Source organism: Sparassis crispa (genome assembly GCF_003851025.1).
Source record: "Sparassis crispa DNA, contig_000003F, whole genome shotgun sequence".
Lineage (NCBI taxonomy): Eukaryota > Fungi > Basidiomycota > Agaricomycetes > Polyporales > Sparassidaceae > Sparassis > Sparassis crispa.
The window spans coordinates 363175-382704 of record NW_020939750.1 but is presented as its reverse complement, the minus strand read 5'-3'; the positions used below and the strand labels follow the sequence as shown (position 1 = coordinate 382704).

The window sequence follows — 19530 nt, the reverse complement described above, 5'->3', positions numbered from 1 at the left end:
GTATACTGATAGAGCCATTATATATCACAACTCTGTACTGCGTTCAACTTCCGTCGTACGCTGTCGAACATCCACCCATCTAAGCTGTGGTGGCAATTCTTCATGGAAGTGCTTCACAGCAAGAATCATCTGTTGTGCGCACTTCTCCGATGATATCCCACCTTGGCCCGTGCCCAACCCTGTCATCAGCACGCTCTCAATTTTCTCCCTCCCGTTTTCGTGTGCTGTCTTGTTCCAGTGCTCCAGTTGCACTAATAAACTCCACATGCAGCTGTAAATGATGTCCTGATGCCAGCTGACATCCTCGGGTGTGCGCATGGTCGGCACCATGGCCACAACGCGGATGTGCCATGCGTTATTTGGGCCAGCTACGTCGTCGGGGAGAGGTACAAGGGTGCAAGACCCAGGTGGCACGAAGCCATGCCAAGTTTCGCGAATGTATGCTTGGCAATGATTTGTGAGGCTCCACATATCTCCCGTGCCCTTGAGATAGCGCGAAAGTTCTAAATCAAAGCTGAAGAAGATGTCAAATGCCGCGCGTTGAAGCACAAAGTCGCTCACTTACCCTCCGTCCATGATGCCAAACGAATTAGCCGGAGATACTATGCAGTCGCATCGTAGCTTTTCTGCATCAATCCCGTTAAATTTCCCTTCGATGACAGTGATGAAGGATTCGTCAGTGGATAAATGTTCTTGAATGGCTTGCTTCCAGGAGGCGCACAGCGATGTCTTGGGTTTGACGCCAGCCTTGCGAGGAGGACGCGGTTCTGGAGCTATGAAAATGAAACGAGGCAACATGGTGTTTCGGTGAACGGTATCTTGTCACGCCAGAACGGCTGGGAACGAGCCTAGTGACGAGTCTAGGGTTGAATGCGTCAGGTGATCAGGTTCACCTGATGAGGCAGTGACGCTTACGTAGAGCCTAGTGGGGTGTTTAACGCCGAGCTGGTAGACATGATCGCTCAAGCGTTACCGAGACTTCGAAAGCTAACTATCAGTTGTGGCACGTCGTTCCATGCTTGCAGTGGGCCAGATGAAAAGGTATTCCTCTACTGGCCATTATTTCCTGGTGCGCTGATGGGTAAATAGGCGTAGTGGGAGTCTACTATCGCTCGATTCTATAATGTCGACTTTCGCAGTAGGTTTGGCGAAGAACTGATGAAATATATTCGAAGTCCTCTCCTAGTAGGTTAGACGAGCAAATTTGCAAGGGATGGGATTGGTGCCATGGGAAGACCGGCGACCACGCCTGCACTGCAAATCATCTTCCTATATTATTTGCTTAGGCTCTCGCTGTCTGCTGAGAAGTAGCGGCTCGCAGAACTTCGATGATTCGCCTCGCTTTCCCATACACACCGGCCGGGTGCTCGTACCAGTTTGAAACTGATACATAACTGTTCGGATTTGTGGCTCAATGGATGCTTTCCGCTTTTGTCTGCGCGTCGTCTCCTAGCGTGCTGGCTGTGCAGTAGGTGTAAATGTTTCGACAATGGTACATCCGCCTTCTCCGTGGTCAGACGTTCTGTTCTTGACAGGCTTAATAGTTCCGCTTGCCTTCGGGGCTTCACTGCGATGGTCCTCCGAATACAACTTGCGCTGTGTACCCGGCATGCAAAGGTAAGTAAACCCATTGGACCAAATCACTGCGATGTCACAAAAATGTGCAGCTTGTCGCTCATCGCAAACGTGCGCTACCAGCTCGGCGAGACGCGTGCACAAGCCCCGGCAGCGATGTCGCCACGCGCCTGGTAACATTTCTGAGTCCTGTCGCAGCGCTCGAGATGCTGCAAGGGGAAGTTCTGGGACGCTCCGAAGAATGTGAAACCTGAAAGTATTTCCTGAAGAATGCGTGATCGATCGCTTGGCGCCTGCGACCGACGGAGTGGCATGCACGTTAATTGCATCGCGGCAACAAGAGGCAACAAGGCCTTTGTGGCAGACCGAGTGTATGCAACTAACGTGACAAGAGGCAGTTGTATTGGCTGAACGGCGCCAGCGACTAGGCTCACTCTTCCTGTCTGCCAAGTTCGCCCCAACGTTCGCTGCATACGCGAGAACGTTTACAGGCGAATACCACTCCCTCACGGTGGAGAGGGGCCAGCCCGTGCTCAATATTGTAATTCAGTGGCAATTGGGCCTCAGGCGCACGAAATCGGAATCCCTCCGCATCCCGCCAGAGTTGCAGCGGCTGGCCGTGGCCCGCCTGACGCGTCGTGACGCGTTCTCGTTCCCTGGGAAAAGCTATACGCACGCACATATGCAAATGCTCACGCGCTCAGGAGTCAGAATGTAGGGATCGTATATGCTGACAAATATGACTTTGGGAATTTGAATGCGTTGGGGTTCGACCCCGAGCGTGACTCGGCCTGCGGGGTCATATGCAGGGCCAAGGCCAGTCTAAAAACGCACTGCGCGTATTATGAATCTGGGGGAGAGATGTGTCGGCAGTCAATGTTGTCGGGCGAGGAACGGAGGCATGTGACGCAATGTGGTCATGATTCGCGGGTTGGCGACCGGGACAGTTTCAAAGAGGGCGCGTTCGCGGCCGACGCTCGAGGTCGAGAACCGCTGGGCAGACGTTTTGAAAATGCATCGTTACGGCGGGAATTCTGATTGCCCATTGCCTGAGACGACGCTGACGGTGGCGGTCCAGGTCGCAGAGGTCGACACTGCGGAAGTGACAACCCCGACAATAACAGGACGCAGTCAATGACCCTTGTCACGGTCACGGTTTCGCAAGACGAATGCGATCACAGCGCGGTGAGATCCCCGAATAACTGGAAGTGGTACCGACTCACGATGAGGCGGGGATAAGGTGCTGTCCCAGAGTTCTTCTACGTTCGCACCGCCACCAGCGGGATCGTCGGACGCATCGAGCGGACAATGCAGGTCTATTGTCGTGTATTGTTCGCCGGTTTGAGAGGTCGCGCATGTGGATGGGCGGCGGGAAGATCTGGACGCGGCGAGGCGAGGCGTGATGCATTGATGTACAGTCCGTAGTTGCTCTCCTGCTCGATGTGGACCACTGTGGCGACGCCACGAGGCCTGAGGCTGATTGGTGACGGGCCTCGAAAATATCGAAACTCATTTTCGACGCGCTCGTCACCAGTCAGGCTGCATTCCCATCCAGTGGCATCGACGCCGGAAGTCGCTCGAGCCGGACACTGAACAACGTCACTAGTCTGAGTACAAGGGAAGTCCCTGTCCTACTTTCTATACAAGACCTGCCTTGTAGAGTCCTATGGGTCCATTTCAAACAGGCAAGCAATTAAAAAATGAAGCATGCGCAGATGCGAACGTTGGCTTGAACACCGCGTTGACAAGAGCGACAAGGACACACCGCTGGTTCATCGATGTGACGCGCCTGGGCCGGGAGCAAGCGAACGTTGCTACCTATCCCCTGGCGCGCTACGCGAGAGGATTGTGGCGTTCGCCGGCGTCGCAGAAGTTCGCAGGACCGAGACACGTCCGCGTGGACGTCCCCCAAATTTGCTTCCGCGACCAGTGGGGCCCGTGCGCGCCAAACGCTCGAGTCAGGCGTCGTCTGCCCAGGTGAGGCACGCGGGACTCCCACTGCCCGGGATGCAGGACCAGTACCCGCTCCACCTCCGCGCGATATTACCGTCGACACGCCAACGGTGGCGGATTCTGCGCGGCGGTCACAGCGTCTCTGTTCCGCCGTAATTGCCGCGACAGCAGCCACCGGGATATGACAGATCTACCCGTCATCTCTCCGAGTCGCTTCGCAATCACTGCGGGCCCTGCACAGTACCCTTTTCCATCGCCGGTGGGACTGGGCGACCGAGCGGTCAGCACCCCGTATCATGCGGCAGCGCACGCGCCGCTGCGCATCGTGGGCCAGACGAACGTGACCGCAAAGCGTGACATGACGGACACGTCGCGTCACTCGCGTCGCCTCATCACGTCACGCGATGACGTATGACGTAGGCGGGCGTCACAAGCAACGTGGCTCATGATGCCGCCATCGTCGGCCGTGCTGCCGGCGAGCGTTTTCGAGGTGCTTCCACCTGGCAGGTGGGTGATACATCACGGTCACTGTGTATCACTGTGTGCAGGATCACTGCGACGCACGAGATCTGCGAGGGTGCGCAATCCTCATGACGCTAACACGCACCCTCGCGGTGGCCGCACTGCTTCTGTAATTGCGTCGGCGATGGTGACAGAACGCGAAAGAACATATGCCGAGCAGCGTGACACGCTCCTCCGCGGTATATGGTGTCATGCCTGCAGACGATATTTCGAAAATATGGTGACATCCGTGCAAAGCGAAACTTCCGACCTCAAAAGAGTGACCGTGCAGATCACACACTTGCGGAAAGTGGAAACGACGATAACCATTCTCGGATTTAGGTTTTGGACGCGCTTCTGGATATGCGAAATGAACGCGAAAATAATATCGCGTTGATAAGGGATGTGATATACACGGCGAGACAGAGATTTATGAATGATTCGGAAACAACTGGAAGATGTAAGAGAAGCCACGCTGAAGAGCTAGCAGCAATAACGCGGAGTCGGCACGATTGAGGCGAGAGATGGGCATCGAAGACGCGTGCGTTCGCGAAGTAGAGCACCAGAAGCCAAGATGGGGCGCTGGCGATAGGGCACATGCGCAGAAGCGCAACTACGCAGAACGCGGGCGACACTGGGATCATGGTCGGAAGAGTGGATAGCAGATCGCGACGTGCAGTTCGACTACCTAAGGCATGCACATAGCGTTGCGGGCCGCGTCGAAGGCTACGTATTGATAAGGCGGTATCGGCGGTACCGAGATAGAACGTCGCGAGATAGCAGAAGGTGTAGGCTGTTGACCGACACGGCCCGATGTGGAGGAGAGCGGGAAAATACAGAGAACTAGACTGCTGGCTGTTAGGGAGAAGAGAGGTCGTGGTCGGCCTGGAATACACGTTCGCGGATTGACAGAAGAAGCGTGAAGGGAGAGGAAAGCCAACGGCGGAAAACGTGCGTCTCGCGTTGCGGGGAACGTGACAGTCGGCGTGACTGCATGGTGCAGACCACCCCGATTTGGAAGATGCCGAAGGCGGGCGTGACTGTCACGGAACGAGTCAGGAGAATGGCGTGCCTCGAATTTGTCTTGCACCATTTCACGTCGCTTTCGCAGGACCCCTTATATTATTCTTTGTTCCATCATATCATGACTCCTTCACCTCTTTCACCAAGCACATTCCGCCCTATATAACCGCCCACCCTCCTTTCTCCGACCTCGCTCACATCCTTCTCCCACTCATCCATGTACGAGGAAGTCTGCCTTCTCTGCGGCAAGCCCGTCAACGTCGATGGGTACGCCGTCTGAATGCTCACCTGCTGACTTTCTGCTGAACGACCCCGACAGGCGCGCCTACTGCAGCGACGAGTGCGAGAGCCTTGACACCACCTCGCGCTCGGATTCCGCTACCAGTAGTGCTTTTACATCTCCCTATCTCCACTCCATGAATGGCACAGGTATCCTCCCGGACGTGCCTGCACTTGTACCGTCCGCCCTTGGTCGGTCGGTCAACGGCAGAAGCGCCCTCATGCACGCTAAGAACCGCCTCTCTATATCCTCGTCGTCTAACTCCTCTGTTACCTGGGACACCTTCACTGACGACGACGAGGATCCGTCCAACTTCGGCCTACACAGCAGTAACGGTGATGACGACTTCCACCATGCGGAGATGCTCAGTGCCGACGTCGGGAGCTCAAAGTCTCCAGGCCCTATGGGTCAACTATCATATGTACGCAGGCCGTCCTCCACGAACAACCGGTCCACCATCCCACTACTCCATAGACGAACATCTTCGATATCTAGCCCGTCGAACGCGGACGACAGCGCAGCTCAGAGTGCCTTTGCACCCACCTTTTCCGCAGAGGACGACTACTCGGACGTTCCCTCTGCCTCGATCTCCTCGTCGTCCTCCGCCCGTTCGCAAGGCAGGCGTTTAAGAAAATCCGCAGGGGGGGACTGGGAGAAGGATCCGGAGACCATCACCGCGAAGTCGAAGCGCAACCGTGCGAGCCTGCCTGCATACTTTTCCCTTCTCACGTCTGCCGCCTCTCCGACATCTGTCCGTACGCAGCGGCTCCCATCGTCCATTCAGACGCTCACGGCGATCTCACGGTCGCTCCAGTCGTCCCCGCCCACGCCGCGTGTTGCGAACCCCATCCTTGACCCCACGATCGCATACGCGCAGCACACCCGCGCGCTCGCCGTAGAGGCGGCTCCGCGTGGTCGCGGACGCCAACGCGACCCCAATGCACGCTCACCCTCCTGTGCGCACCGGTCCCCCGGTCGTTCTCCTGCCTGTCACGTCCGCCACACGCGTGTTGAAGCTCAGATGCGCGCACGGCTCGACAGCGTCGAAAAAGTCGCGGACTGGGTGTCGAACAGCCCGGTTGTGGGCGCGCAGGTGCGCGGGCGGACGCTCACGCGGCGCAACAGCTCGCCGCCGCCAAAACCACGGCATGAGATGTTGCTTGCGGACGCCATGTTGGACCCGGACGTGGGCGGCCAGCTTGATCACCTGCGGGAGGCGCTCGCGCGCAGCTTGCATGTGCGGGTCGAGGAAGAGCGAGTGGAGCACGGGGACGACAGGCGAGGGCGCAGGCGGGCGGAGGAGCTCGACAATATCCCGCAGGGCGTTGACAGGTCTGCGCCGGGGTATGGCAGCGGGCGCAGCGGGTTACGGGCGCGCGAGCGTGGGCGGCCCTTTCCGATGCGGTGATCAATTGTCTCTGGCATGACACACGTACGACGAAGCTGAAACATAACACGACCTAACGCGAACTAACGGCGCGTTCCCAATGATCCCCTCACCTCGACTCTCTTTTTTCGTCCTCCCATCTCGATCCAACTCAACGCATTTTGCTGTCACATTGCATTGCTGCTCGCCGTTATTTTCTCCGCATTTCTTGCCTCGCCTCGCCAGAGACGATTCAACATATCTCCGGCTGCTTCAAAATTCGTGGGCACGCCCCACCGCTTCTAGTGCTTCGCCGCTGTGCGCAAAAGCTCTTTTACTGCAAGAGCAGTCTCTCGACGCTTGTCGTCCGAGTCCCGTTATCGTATCTATCGGAGCATGGTCTCCCCGCATGCATATCCTCAGCGTCGAGGGTCGCAAAAATGTCCCAAAGTCCCACATCGTCTCCTCGTTTTGGCTCTGCTTTTCACCCACGCACGTACATATCTGCAAAATCGCGCTTCTCGCCCGCACACACCTATTCCTCACCTCAGCACACAAAAGGGACTTTCGGTTGACAGGTCGTAGCATTAGTCTTAGCAAATACAAGTACAAGTACACACAATTCCGTCTCATTTCTCCTGTCTCTTCAATTCGTTCACAATACGCACTGATTTTTTTTCGTACACACACGCCCACACATGTTGATCCGCAACCCATTCACACCCTCACTTTAGCCCTATCACACATGTCTCATATATATATCTTGGTGAACTACAGGTACGCTACCCATAGCTCGCACAGCGCATAATTATCGGCGGGCAGACCGCAGTGTACATGAATTGAATGTCGCGAAGCGCGGATCCCGTGCTGCGTCACATTTGCACACCATCTGACCTGAAGGAGGTGGTTCGGCGCGCTAGTAGCTATAGCATCGTACCAGTTATGGCGATCGCGCGAGGGTCTTCGCGCGGCTTGGCCAATGGGTGCGGCCGTGCTCGCACGGTGGAATGGGCTAGGTTGTCCAATATGTCTGTGGTGGGTTGTACTGGGAACGCGAAGGCACAGCCCCACTCGAATTTTTCTGTGATGGAGAACCGTGTATGATATGAGGCGCTAGCGAAGGCAGAAATGAAGAGATAGATGAATTCTGTTATTTAACGGTGTGAAGATCCGTTCGAGAGGGATAGGATAATTCTATTGGGAAACCCTCAGAAACCCGGAAACCCCAAGAAACCCCGGGTTTCTGAGGCTGCTCGGAGAAACCCCTCAATTTGGAAACTTGTGGGGTTTCCCTCTCCGGAGGAAGTTTCGGACTCCGGCCGGACGCCCTCCTGGGGCGGCCATGTTGGCATCATCGTTTGTGCGGGAAGGCAGGGCAGACTCACTCCACAGCTTCTCATGGCAGTTGACGAAAGATCGAGAGACCTTGCCTGCATGCACTCTCCATATTCTTAAAGTAAATTTTCGCAAGAATGGGAGAGGGAGAGGGAAAATTGGCTCCCGCCGTAAGCCTTGTCAGTCCCGCCCGACGCGTCCTGTTCACGTACATAGAGTGTACCGAGCTCCTGTGTGATCGGTAAGCCCCGAATCAACTTACAATTTCGCAGCGAGGCCTCTGCTACGGGGAGGCCGCACTTTACTCACTTTCAGAAAGAGACTGCAAGCGCGGCTCCCCATCAAAACCGGCCGGCTGTCAACGGTCTCCCTTGCACAGAAACCAGGTTGCTGAGCAACTTAAGGGGGTTTCTGGGGTTTCCGGGTTTCTGGGGGTTTCTCAATAGAATTATCCAGAGGGATAGGTGGGTTTAATATTAGTGTATCAGTCGACCGAGGAAGCCAAGAACATGAACGCGCCCCTTCCTTCCCTGAAGGCGGACCACCGCGTGCCTAGTCTACCGCAGATATGACTGAATTCAGCCACCCTCCGCCACTGGACCTGGTTCCTGCGCCTCGCGAGTCGAGAAAGGAATATTAATGTGGAAAACTTACCGTGGGCCTGTGACGGTGACACCACCGACAGACGCGCAGCGGATAAATCCGCATTTGCGTTTCGAGGGAGTAGATTCGGTAGAGGCGTTGTGACAGCGGGGACGCTCGACGCTGAGACGCTGGGGGTTGGTTGAGGACGACGGGTTTGGGCAGCTCGAGGCGCCAGGCCCAGTGGCTGTACGCTGCGCACGCGTTTGGAAAATTTGGGTCAGGCTGCGTGTGATGCGGTTCGGCGAGTAGGTGGCAGGCCGCAGCATGATAAAAAATGAGATCTGTATCAGTGCGAATACGAGAGGTAATTTAAATGAGGTTCTTCTGGAGCACATACCTGTGTCTGTATTTGTGTCCGTGGCCATGTGTCTCTGCCATTGAGCTTAAGGCGCTGGGCCCACTCCGAAGAAGATTACTACGGACGCAACTGCACAGCTCCAGGGCGTTTGGACGCGCAGATGCTCGGTCCGTGTGCGCGCTCGCGCTGTCTGCACGGCCAGGTGGCGAGCGTGCACACGCGCGTGGCATGCGTCTGCCAGCGATGCCACGCTGTATGAGCACGAATCTTGACGGGGGCGTCTTGGTGCACGCTAGCGTCTCCAAAAATTTCCTTCAGTTTTCGCCGGTACCAGAGCTTGCAGACATTTTTTGAGCGTGTTCGGAGCGCTGTCCGGGAGGTCTTCGCGCCCGCAGGATTTTTGAAACCGCGGGCGTAGCCACTGCATCTGCCTGGACTCCGTGGGTGCCAACATATCCTGTCACGCACTTCGAACCTAGTATGTCACTATGTGGGGATCGTTCTGCCGGCGGGTGTGTGTAAAATCCGAGAGGTTCTTGCGTGCACGGGATCCTGGCGCAGAACTGCTGTAACGATCAGCGCAGGACGCTTGAGACCAACTCGGACCGCACGTTTGGTAGATGAGTCGCGCTATCACACTGTAACAATTCCTGGTCCACAGGAAGCCTGAATATTGAATTTCTAGACCCCACAAATCCAATCATTCAATTGAGTCTCATTTCAGTTCTGAAAAAAAAAGCAAAGGATGTTGACAAATTTACAGCGCTTTTGCATAATTGCGTGGAACTCCCGGATTTTTCTCATCTATTTGTCCCGCGCAAATAAACCTATATCAGGTAGGTGGGGAGGTTGCCGGCCGAGCGGGGAATTCGGGGCTTTCCTCTATGTCTGGCCTTCCCGACGCCTTTCAGAGCTTCCGAGAATATTGCTTTCTCCTGGTTGCTTCCCACTGCGAGGTTCTGGTATCGAAAACGAAGATGTTCTTATAGGTTCTCTAGGATGGTAGAACTCGATCACGAGCTTCCTCCAATTTCGTTTAAGGCTTTGTTTGTCCCCGCCAAATAACGCGATTTGTTTTGGTTAGTTTCACGCAATTATGCAAAGCGCTGTACTATAGTGTGCTTACGAATTCATCCCGGGTCACATATTCAGGTCTGTTTCAGATGAGAACTTGCGCGAAGATGCCCGGACAGGCGGTGCACTTGTAGAGGGTGCCGACCGGAGGAGGGCCGGAAGAATAGCGGTCGACGGTGATGGGACGGCAGGAATGGATGGGGACAGGGTTTGATGTGACTCTCTGGATTTGGGACGTCGCTCCTTCGTTTTCCCTGCGATGTAACCCTGGAAGTGCAGAAGGACGCCACCAAGCTGGTTCTCCCTGGTGGTGGTATACGACTCTCCGTAATGGATTGATGTCTAGACGAAAAGTTATATTCGAAATAGGCACCGCAAGCGATCTAGTATGGGATGGGCCTCGAGAAGTAGACAACAAAGATGTATGCGGCATTCTTCGCCAGAGCTCGCGGTGAGATGGCTATCGCTGGTACAAAATTGGGATGAGTGTGGAGTGATTGACTTGACAGCTCACCATCGCTTCGAGTCGGAATCTAGCTCGAGTCATACTGAGGTGGCTCGTGTGGCTCATGGGATTTGCAGGAAAGGTTTACATACTTGTCCGCTCGGCGGACCACTGGCGGACCACGTCACGGTCCACTGAACTAGGCTCGTGAACGTCCCCTAGAGCGTGCTGAGTTGGTGATCTAGCGTGCGATATGGTCTGCCGACCAGCACTCCTGTCAATCGCGCTCAATCTGCATTGCGCCTGCGCGAGCAATGCGGGGAAAGTGCACGTCAGGCGAGCAGATAACAAGGTCTCTTCCGTATTCTCCCTCGGACCGCAGCGGCCAACGGACTGAGCCAATCGATTGCAAATATTCGGAGAGGTGACGATAGCAACTCGCCACGGCTCGGAGGACGTTACGATGATGTACATTCGTGCCTGTGCTGACTGAGAGCGGCGCGGAATATTCTGCTGGCAATTAGGCTGCTTACTCGAATATCTGAGGTAGATAAAGGGAGCCCAAGAGGGATAGACGACCCAGCAGAAAATGAGAAGAGAATATATCGAGCGTGACAATTGCGGACAGTCGGCAGACGCGTGGCTGATGCTAGTCTGAGGACCGTGCAGTCGTGCAGACCAGGTTACATGCTGCCATCTCTCTCTTTCTGATACTATCTCCTGCTCCGTTTCCATCCTTTAATCCTCAGTTCGGTCGCACCAACTCTGAGCGTCGACCAGCACCGAACATCGTCACGATTGATTCACTCGCCGAGCTCAATCCGACGCGGTACACCACACCGCACCAGGCGGCAGCTCTGGACCCCAGCGAACCCATATCCCCCTCCTTCGCCTCTCCGTCGCCTACTGCTCACACAGCATCGAGGAGCTCGACGTCGCCCGCCACCCTCGTCCCCTCTGTTCGATCCCGCGCAGAACTAGAGGACTCTGAGAGCGACAGCGCTCCGCCATCCTTCGCCGCACACTCTTCCAGTCCCGCCCCTTTGTCCTTCCTCCACCCATCCTCTTCTGGAGCCAACGTCGCTCGCCCTGCGTCCCCTGTCACAGCCACACAGCCAGAACCTGACCCAGAACACTCGCGCGCGCGCAAGCGACAAAGGATCGACAGTCTCAGCTCGTCAGCGTCTACTTCACTCACAGCCATCGAACGCGCTCTCTTCGCCGAATCTTCCTCGTCCTCGCTAATTTACGACAGCGCCACCATGAGACCACCGGAAGCTGACCAGGAGTCTGCGCTCTCGGTTTCTTTCGATTCGTCCCCAGTTGCCGGCCCGTCGTCGGCTGTGGGCGCGTCTAACGGACACAACGGTGCCGCAAAGACCAACGGATTCTCGCAACCATTCACCAACGGCTCCTCAAAATCGCTACTGTCTGCTGAGCTAGAAGAACATAGAGCGGCGAGGAATGGCACGTCCGTCGCGAGGGTATCCCTGCCTGGCTCGACGCTCTATGACGACTCGTATGTTGACCGCGAGGAGTTCGTGAGGCTAGTTATACAGAGTCTGCGGGATGTTGGCTATATGTGCGTCTCTCACTTCTCGTCCTGTGGCGCGATTGGGCTCACCATGTTGTCGCCATGCCCAGCGAGTCGGCCGCTACACTAGAAGCGGAGTCGGGGTATACCATGGAATCGCCGGAAGTGTCGGAGTTCAGAAAGTGCATACTGGACGCGTCGTGGGACAGTGCGGAAGCTGCGCTAATGCGTCTGGGAGTAGCGGACGATGAGAGGCTTTGGGTAAGTCTTTCGTCTATCTCATCGTTATCCTTGCGTCGGTTACTGACTCCGCCTTGCAGGAAGCGAAGTTCCTCATCAGCCAGCAGAAATATCTGGAGCTGTTGGAGGCACAAGAAACGACGGCGGCGTTGCAGGTGCTGCGGAACGAGCTCGCGCCGCTGAATGTCGAGCCAGATCAGTTGCATACACTATCGAGGTGTGTTCTGCGTTTACCTCTTGTGTATAACGTTTTGACGTGGGTCTACCCATTTAGTTTGATGATGTGCTCGGATCCGGACGACCTTCGACAGCGAGCAGGGTGGGATGGCGCGTCAGGAAGTTCACGACGACAACTACTCGTTAACCTTCAACGTCAGTTCATTTCTAAGGGTGATGTTCATGTATTCCTGATCTATTATGTTGTTCTCCCAATGCAGGGTATATCCCATCATCGGTAATGATACCCCAGCGACGATTCGCGACTCTCCTCGACCAGGCGCGCACATGGCAGCAAAGCCGGTGTCTCTTCCACAATGCCCCATTGAACTCGCGGACGTTCTCGCTGTACACGGACCACCGCTGCGACAAGAACACGTTCCCCCGTGTCACCACCGCAATTCTCGACGTGCACAAGGACGAGGTGTGGAATCTCGAGTGGAGCCATAGCGGGAATTACTTGGCGACCGCGAGCAAGGATAAGTCCGCGATCATCTGGCGGGTCGAGGTACGTGTTTACCCGAGACGCCGTCCATGATCCTATCCTTGTCTCGGCGCTGACTGGAATGCTGACGTCTCGCTCGCTGCGCAGTTCGACCAAGAGCCATCGGTCAGAGAATACTCGTCCGTGTTTGTTCTGGGCGATCACCCGTTTCCCGTGGGCTGTGTAGCGTGGTCATTAGACGACACAATACTGCTGACAGCAGCAGAGCAGATTATTAAGCTGTGGAACGCGAGAGTAAGTATCGACCTCTCCTATGTTAACGCTCTCTAATATACCGTATGCGCTCCAGACCGGGCAGTGTATCAGAACACTCGAAGCACATACGGATGTCGTAACGGCACTGGAATGGCTGCCCGATGGTACCGGTTTCATCTCGGGCGGCTTGGATCGCAAAATCATTCTTTGGGTGAGCAAGAGCCATGCTCTTTTTTAATATACCCCTGGTTGACGTCTTGGCACATCCAGGACGCGGACGGCAAGCAGCGTGACTCGTGGGGCCAGACGCCCATCCGGGTGACCGACCTGGCGGTGACGCCCGACTTCACGCGCCTCATCGCGGTGGGGATGTGCGACGTCCTCATACCACCCACAGGGCCGAACGTCACGCCGCCGGAGGATGGAACGCCCCCGGGTGGATCTGGCGCGCCGGGCGGGCGGACGTCGGAGAATCGGGTCATCATCTACGATCTGGCGACAAAGCAGCCTGAGACGTATGTGTGCGTTTGACATTCTAGTTAGTGTGATATCTGAATATTGGTTTGCCACAGGTCCCTCGGGTTGCAGGGAGAGCTGACGAGTGTGAAGACATCGCAGGATTCGCAGTACGTGCTGATTAACCGCGCGGGTGACGGACTCGTTTGTGTGAGTGTGCTTGTCGTTGGGAGTGCTCGTTGAGTCTTATTGCGTCACTTGGTTTTGCAGGAGATACAACTATGGGACCTCGCCACGGAACGCGTCGTTCGGAAGTATACTGGCCACAGCCAGGGCAAACACGTCATACGGAGTTGTTTCGGTGGTATTGATGGCAACTTTATCGCTAGCGGGAGCGAAGGTACGTCTGCTATGCAGTTATAGTACAATTTTGACTGATCGCTGTATACTGTGCTTCTACTTTGATCTCGCAGACGGAAATGTGTATATCTGGCACCGGGACACCGGAACCCTCTTGCACACCTTGTCGGGACACGGGGCGGGGAGCGTCAATTCGGTCGCTTGGAACCCACGGAACGAGCGGATGTTCGCCTCATGTTCGGACGACAAGACCGTGCGGATATGGGAGGCGCCGCCCACGGACGTACTGGGCTCGCCGGCGGGCTCCACCGAGCACCTGGAGCAGGAGAACGGGAAGGGCAAGGGCAAGGGCCGCGAGCAGCAGTGGGACGGAAACGGCGTGGACGACGAGTACAGACCCAGTAGTGCGTCGGCGTCGGCGCCGACGTTGATATGAATCGGCAGCCGCGCGACTTCGCGTATTGGATTGGCCGACCTACTCATTCTAGCTGTGCTGCTTCTACTTCTGCATTCCTTGCATACACCCGCATCGCTCGCCCCTTTTAGTCCACCTTGCATCATCGTTCCTCCCCCTGCATATCCCATTGACATCTTCCTATCACTCGCAACGCTACACATTTGCACGCAGATTTAAGCATAGACTGTATACAATATTGTCGTATTCTCATGAGCTATCCAAACGTGTACTTACTCACCTATTGAATTTGGGCCCATCTGCGAGATATGGCTCATCAAAAACGGGGAGGCGATTTTGACAGGATTGCATGCTCTAGCTTCGGCTCCCAACACCAATCAATGACCAGCCAAACCAAGGCGATATCCCCCTCTTGAAGGCCATGAACGCTGCAACGCGGATATAGAATTCCCGCGAGTTCACCAATATTCCTAGGGAAGTTTACACATACCACCAGATTACTGGATGGCGATTTGAACACTGTACACGGCCCACGCAAACATACACGGCCACGACCAGAACGGCTCGCAGCTACATATCACGGCCTACTACTATAGTCCAACTAACATTGCAAAGGAGCTCGAACATGTCTTGATGAGAGCCTGATCAGCAACAGTCAGCGTTGCACACGAGTTGCAGGCCAGGAGAACACTCGCCTGCGATGAACGGGATCAAATCTTTCCAAGTCTGCGGGGTATCTTGATTTCTCGCCATGCAAGCGTATTCCATCCACTCAGGGTAGAACCCAGACCACTCCCAATCGATGAGGTAGACGGTCCCGTCGTTCGCGAGGAGAATGTTCCGCATGCTCAGATCCTGGTGCGTGAACACTAACGAAGACGCGTCGTCGAAAGTGCCGAGGTCGGATGGCGCCTTCCCCGTGCTCTTAGCGACGTCGCCCTTGTGGTTGAACCAGTCGACGAACTCGGCGTAGCTCGCGAACGGACCCGCGCCGTCGGGCGGGAAGAAAGGTCCGTTACAGGCTGAACCGTCGAGCGCGCCAGGGACGGCGCGTCTTAGCGTACGCAGTTGGGCGATGTAGCCGCGGAGCGTCTCCGCGATCCTGAGCCTCTCGGAGGAGCGCAGTGCCGACCAGCATCGAGCCAGTGTACGTCCGCGGAGGTACTCCATCACCAGATACGTGTCGTTCTTGTGCTTGACGACTTGCCGTAGTTCGGGAACGGGTATGGTGGTCATCGCTCGTATCATCGACAAATTGAAAGCCTCGGCGCACGGGTAGTATTCGTGCACTTTCACGATGGTATCTGGGCCGATGCGGTACACATTGGCGCGGTCAGACAGTGGGGGCGTCGCTCTGGCAAGCTCGACCACCGACGTAGGGGGCATGAAGTCTTGGACGGCAGGAACCAACTTCGCATGTTCCGCATAGCACTGCACGATGTTCAATACCTTTGTTAGGTCAATTGTAACACGACTGAGGACGCACGTCTGGCTTGGCACCTTCATGGTCGAACGCGGACGGCAGAGGAGGATCGAAACGAGGCGTCAGGCTGTGGGGAGCGGCCGCCTCTGAGTCTGAGGTGGAAGTCATCGACAAGGTAGACAGATGGGCTCATGCACAATAAAAGGATTCGAAGGAGGCACAAAGAACACGGTATGTAGGTGGCACAGAAATTCTATCTCGCGTTGAAGGCTCTTTTGTCTGAATAACGTGAGCGAGATCACTCTCCGACAAAGTTAAGAGACGAAATCATACCATCGTTCGCGTTTATTACAAGGGGACTGCACGACGATCATGTGCATGATGCATGAACGATACCCGCGGCTGTCTAGATCGTCGATCACTCCGAAGTTGTTGTCACCCAGAACGGAAGGCCTAGGATAAAAATATTGGCCAAACAGGAATCCAACTGCAAGGCACAGTAACGACAGCCGCGGCTGCAACTCCTCCATCACGGAAACCGGGAAGGTTTTACACAGCGGTTCTAACGGGATCATACCATGTAATAGGTCTAACAGTTGTAGCCTCGTTTACGATACATTACAACGCTGAGCGTGTATAAACGACATACATACGTGACGCAACGCGCTCGAGAATTGGTCTGCATGTATCGCCCTATGTAATATACTTGAAGGTTGTTGTGGTTACATACCTCATAACAATTGTATCAATGACATCTTAGTGAAAGTTTATGTCGCGTTCGAGCACCGTCTAATGTATGTTCGATATGCCGCCACACGCCGGGGCATTACTTCTCTTTCCTCCGGATATTCAATTGAGGCCCGACCATCCTAGCCAATGTACATGGTACGTCCGATTTCATATTCTTCCCAGTTCAATATATACAAATAAGTATTGTTACATTACCGCCCGCACACATGCGGCTCTGCTCAAGGACTCATTGTTCATCCGGATGCTCCTTCGCCAACCGCTGGAGAGCACGCTGAGCGACCGACCCATCGTTTCGCTGTCCCGATTGCACCTGAACTGTGCTCGATCGACAATGATGCGGAAATATATTTCTGCATAGTTCATATCATCAGATAAATGTTGTGAGACGGAAAACTACTGTGAACACACCTCTTCCACCAATCGAGTAACTCCCTGACGTGTTGTCTTGCAACTGGACCTGGTGGGTCCTCGAAGTAGTCAACGAGTCGAATTCTTCACTCCTACGTTCCTCCTTTTTCTTATCCAGTTGCGCGTCCTTCACGCTCTTCTACTTGCCATCCTTCTCCTATACGTACCGCAGGTGATGAGTTTCAAGAAGCTCACGAATGAGATCCAGACTCTACGGATAGATGTTGTGATACGAATCAGGATTCGAATGGGATTATTCCGCTGCTGAAGCGCCTAAGACTCGTACTTGTATGGATCGGTGCAAAACGCGACTGCGACGAACGCGGTCGAGGAAGAGTCTACCGGCGGAGTGTAGTGGATCGTACCATATTACAGGCAGAGTTACTACCTTCTGGCACCACAAACGCCATCTGCGTACAGTGTGTCACTGATATTACCGTCGTCGCACGAGTAAATTGCATATTTGGATGTGGAACCTTGATCTTCCTAGCGCGCAACGAGTTCAATTGCCATCATCGTGAGTTTGCTTGCAGCGTGCTGCAGTACGAAATATTCCCTATCGGACTCGAAGGTGAAAAAACACTTGGACACGTTAGGCTCTATCTGACAAATTTTTAGTGGACATCAAGCCTTCTCGAATTCTCTGGAAGCGAACTTATTCAGTAATATCGGTATAGGGAGAACGTATCATCCACAGGACCGATGTACTCACAGGTATCTGGTTACTCTACATGGCACACGCAGACTGGTACTATGTCACAGCCGAAGTGCATTACATCATATAGCCAACTTCTAAAGCCCAGCCAATGTCACACAGGAGATTGAACATATCCTCATGGGGACCTATCAAGAAGGGTCAGCGTGCGCTAGACCTGGCAAGCACGAAAGATACTTGCCTGTAATGAAGGGGATCAGATCCTTCCATGACTGTGGTGCATCATCGTATCTCGCCATGCAGGCGTATTCCATCCACTCAGGGTAAAACCCGGACCAACCCCAGTCAATAACATAGAGAGTCCCGTCATTCGCGAGGATGATGTTCCTCATATTCAGATCCTGGTGCGTGAATACTAGAGGTGCCGAGTCGTCGAAGGTGCCGATATCGGGAGGCGCCTTCCGCATCTTCTTGACGACATCGACCTTGTGATTGTACCAGTCGACGAGCTCATCGTAGCTCGCGAATGGTTCGGCATCAATAGCGGAGAAAAACGGTCCCACACAGGCCGAACCGTCCAGAGTACCCGGTACAGCGCGTGTGAGCGTACGCAGTTGATCAATGTACCCCCGCAGTGTCTGCGCAACACGGAGTCTCTGAATATGGCTCAGCTCCGACCAACATTGGTCCAATGTACGCCCTTCGATGTATTCCATCACTAGGTATGTGAAAGTTTTGTGCTGAACGATTTGGCGCACTTCGGGAACTGGTATCGTGGTCATCGCCCGAATCATGGAGAGATTGAGAGCTTCGACGTAATGATGGTAGTGTTCCACTTTAACGATCGTATCTGAACTGATGCGATGTACGCTGATGGGATCGAACAAGGGAGGTGTCGTTTCGGTAAGTTCGACGACCGAACTAGGTGGCATGAAATTTGTGACAGCTGGGATCACCCTTGCATGTTCTGCATAGCACTGTGTATTTGTCAGTTCCTCCTACAGTGTCCACATCGTGGCTCAAACGTACTTCTGGTTTTGAACCTTCGTGGTCGAATGAACACGGTAGAGGAGGGTCGAAATAAGGCATGAGGCTGCTTGGAGTCGCAGGGCCCATTTGTGGTAGCCTCGTAAACGAGCACGTAGTAGATAGGAAGAGAGAGTCGTTCCTCTCTGAAGAGCCTGGGAGTCCACCGTGGGAACTGCCGAGTTTGGACATGTAGACGGCAAATGCGCGGAAATGATTTGTTGTACGAAGTAACCGTCATACGTTCCCCCCGCAATTCGGCAATTCGTGTGTCGAGACACATTTTGTGGGTGGGAGAATTGCAATTCGTGCGTGGGGAGTGGCGTGCGCGGATGATTTTTTTTGTATAAAGTTATAGTCTAGTTTTTAACGCCGGGGGCTTATCGGTAGGTCCCCAATTTCGTTCGGAGCTTGGACTCGCAGGGACGGAATTGCGTGACTGCAAGAGAATGAGTCGGAGCTGGAAATAACAGAACAAGCGCTCGCCGCAAGCTCACGGGGCACAGATACTACATACTCCAGGGAAGCGGTCGTTGTTACATTCGAGATATCTCTGTCAAATGGCATGCCTTTTAAGCTGTAGGAGACAAGCAAAAGAAGCACATCCAAAGGGTAACAAGAGGAGCAACTACTGAGGATGGGTTGTGAAAGTTCTGGCTTGAACTTGGACAGTCACATCCCAATAATTTTGTACCTCCTTCTAGCATAAGACTGTTGAAGAAATACAGAGGACTAATTGGGAGTCACTCTGGCTACCACTACCATGGTTGTAAACAGTGCAACATATTGATATCCCCCACTTAAAATACAGTACTAGTGGATTTAGCTGTTCTGAGGGCCCTGAGGCATAGA

General features: G+C 54.5%; 5 protein-coding genes across 5 annotated transcripts; 2 read left to right on the top strand and 3 right to left on the bottom strand.

Moving 5' to 3' along the window:
- Window positions 1-24: 24 nt before the first annotated feature.
- SCP_0401360 (macro domain-like protein) lies at window positions 25-798 on the bottom strand (the record flags this gene model as incomplete). Its single annotated transcript, XM_027756875.1, has 2 exons — window positions 25-514; window positions 566-798. 2 exons carry the CDS (start codon window positions 796-798, stop codon window positions 25-27), a joined length of 723 nt encoding a protein of 240 aa, XP_027612676.1.
- A 4471-nt stretch (window positions 799-5269) lies between these two features.
- SCP_0401350 (predicted protein) lies at window positions 5270-6740 on the top strand (the record flags this gene model as incomplete). Its single annotated transcript, XM_027756874.1, has 2 exons — window positions 5270-5319; window positions 5372-6740. 2 exons carry the CDS (start codon window positions 5270-5272, stop codon window positions 6738-6740), a joined length of 1419 nt encoding a protein of 472 aa, XP_027612675.1.
- Window positions 6741-11084: 4344 nt separating this feature from the next.
- Window positions 11085-14437, top strand: SCP_0401340 (Uncharacterized WD repeat-containing protein; the record flags this gene model as incomplete). The annotated part of the gene is made up of 12 exons (XM_027756873.1): window positions 11085-11106; window positions 11165-12077; window positions 12140-12290; window positions 12350-12486; window positions 12544-12641; window positions 12707-12993; window positions 13078-13224; window positions 13280-13396; window positions 13456-13700; window positions 13758-13851; window positions 13912-14041; window positions 14115-14437. 12 exons carry the CDS (start codon window positions 11085-11087, stop codon window positions 14435-14437), a joined length of 2664 nt encoding a protein of 887 aa, XP_027612674.1.
- Window positions 14438-14986: 549 nt separating this feature from the next.
- SCP_0401330 (hypothetical protein) lies at window positions 14987-16007 on the bottom strand (the record flags this gene model as incomplete). Its single annotated transcript, XM_027756872.1, has 3 exons — window positions 14987-15057; window positions 15112-15847; window positions 15903-16007. The coding sequence occupies 3 exons, from the start codon at window positions 16005-16007 to the stop codon at window positions 14987-14989; spliced, it is 912 nt and encodes a 303-aa protein (XP_027612673.1).
- Window positions 16008-17769: 1762 nt separating this feature from the next.
- SCP_0401320 (hypothetical protein) lies at window positions 17770-18768 on the bottom strand (the record flags this gene model as incomplete). The annotated part of the gene is made up of 3 exons (XM_027756871.1): window positions 17770-17840; window positions 17894-18629; window positions 18682-18768. 3 exons carry the CDS (start codon window positions 18766-18768, stop codon window positions 17770-17772), a joined length of 894 nt encoding a protein of 297 aa, XP_027612672.1.
- Window positions 18769-19530: the final 762 nt, after the last annotated feature.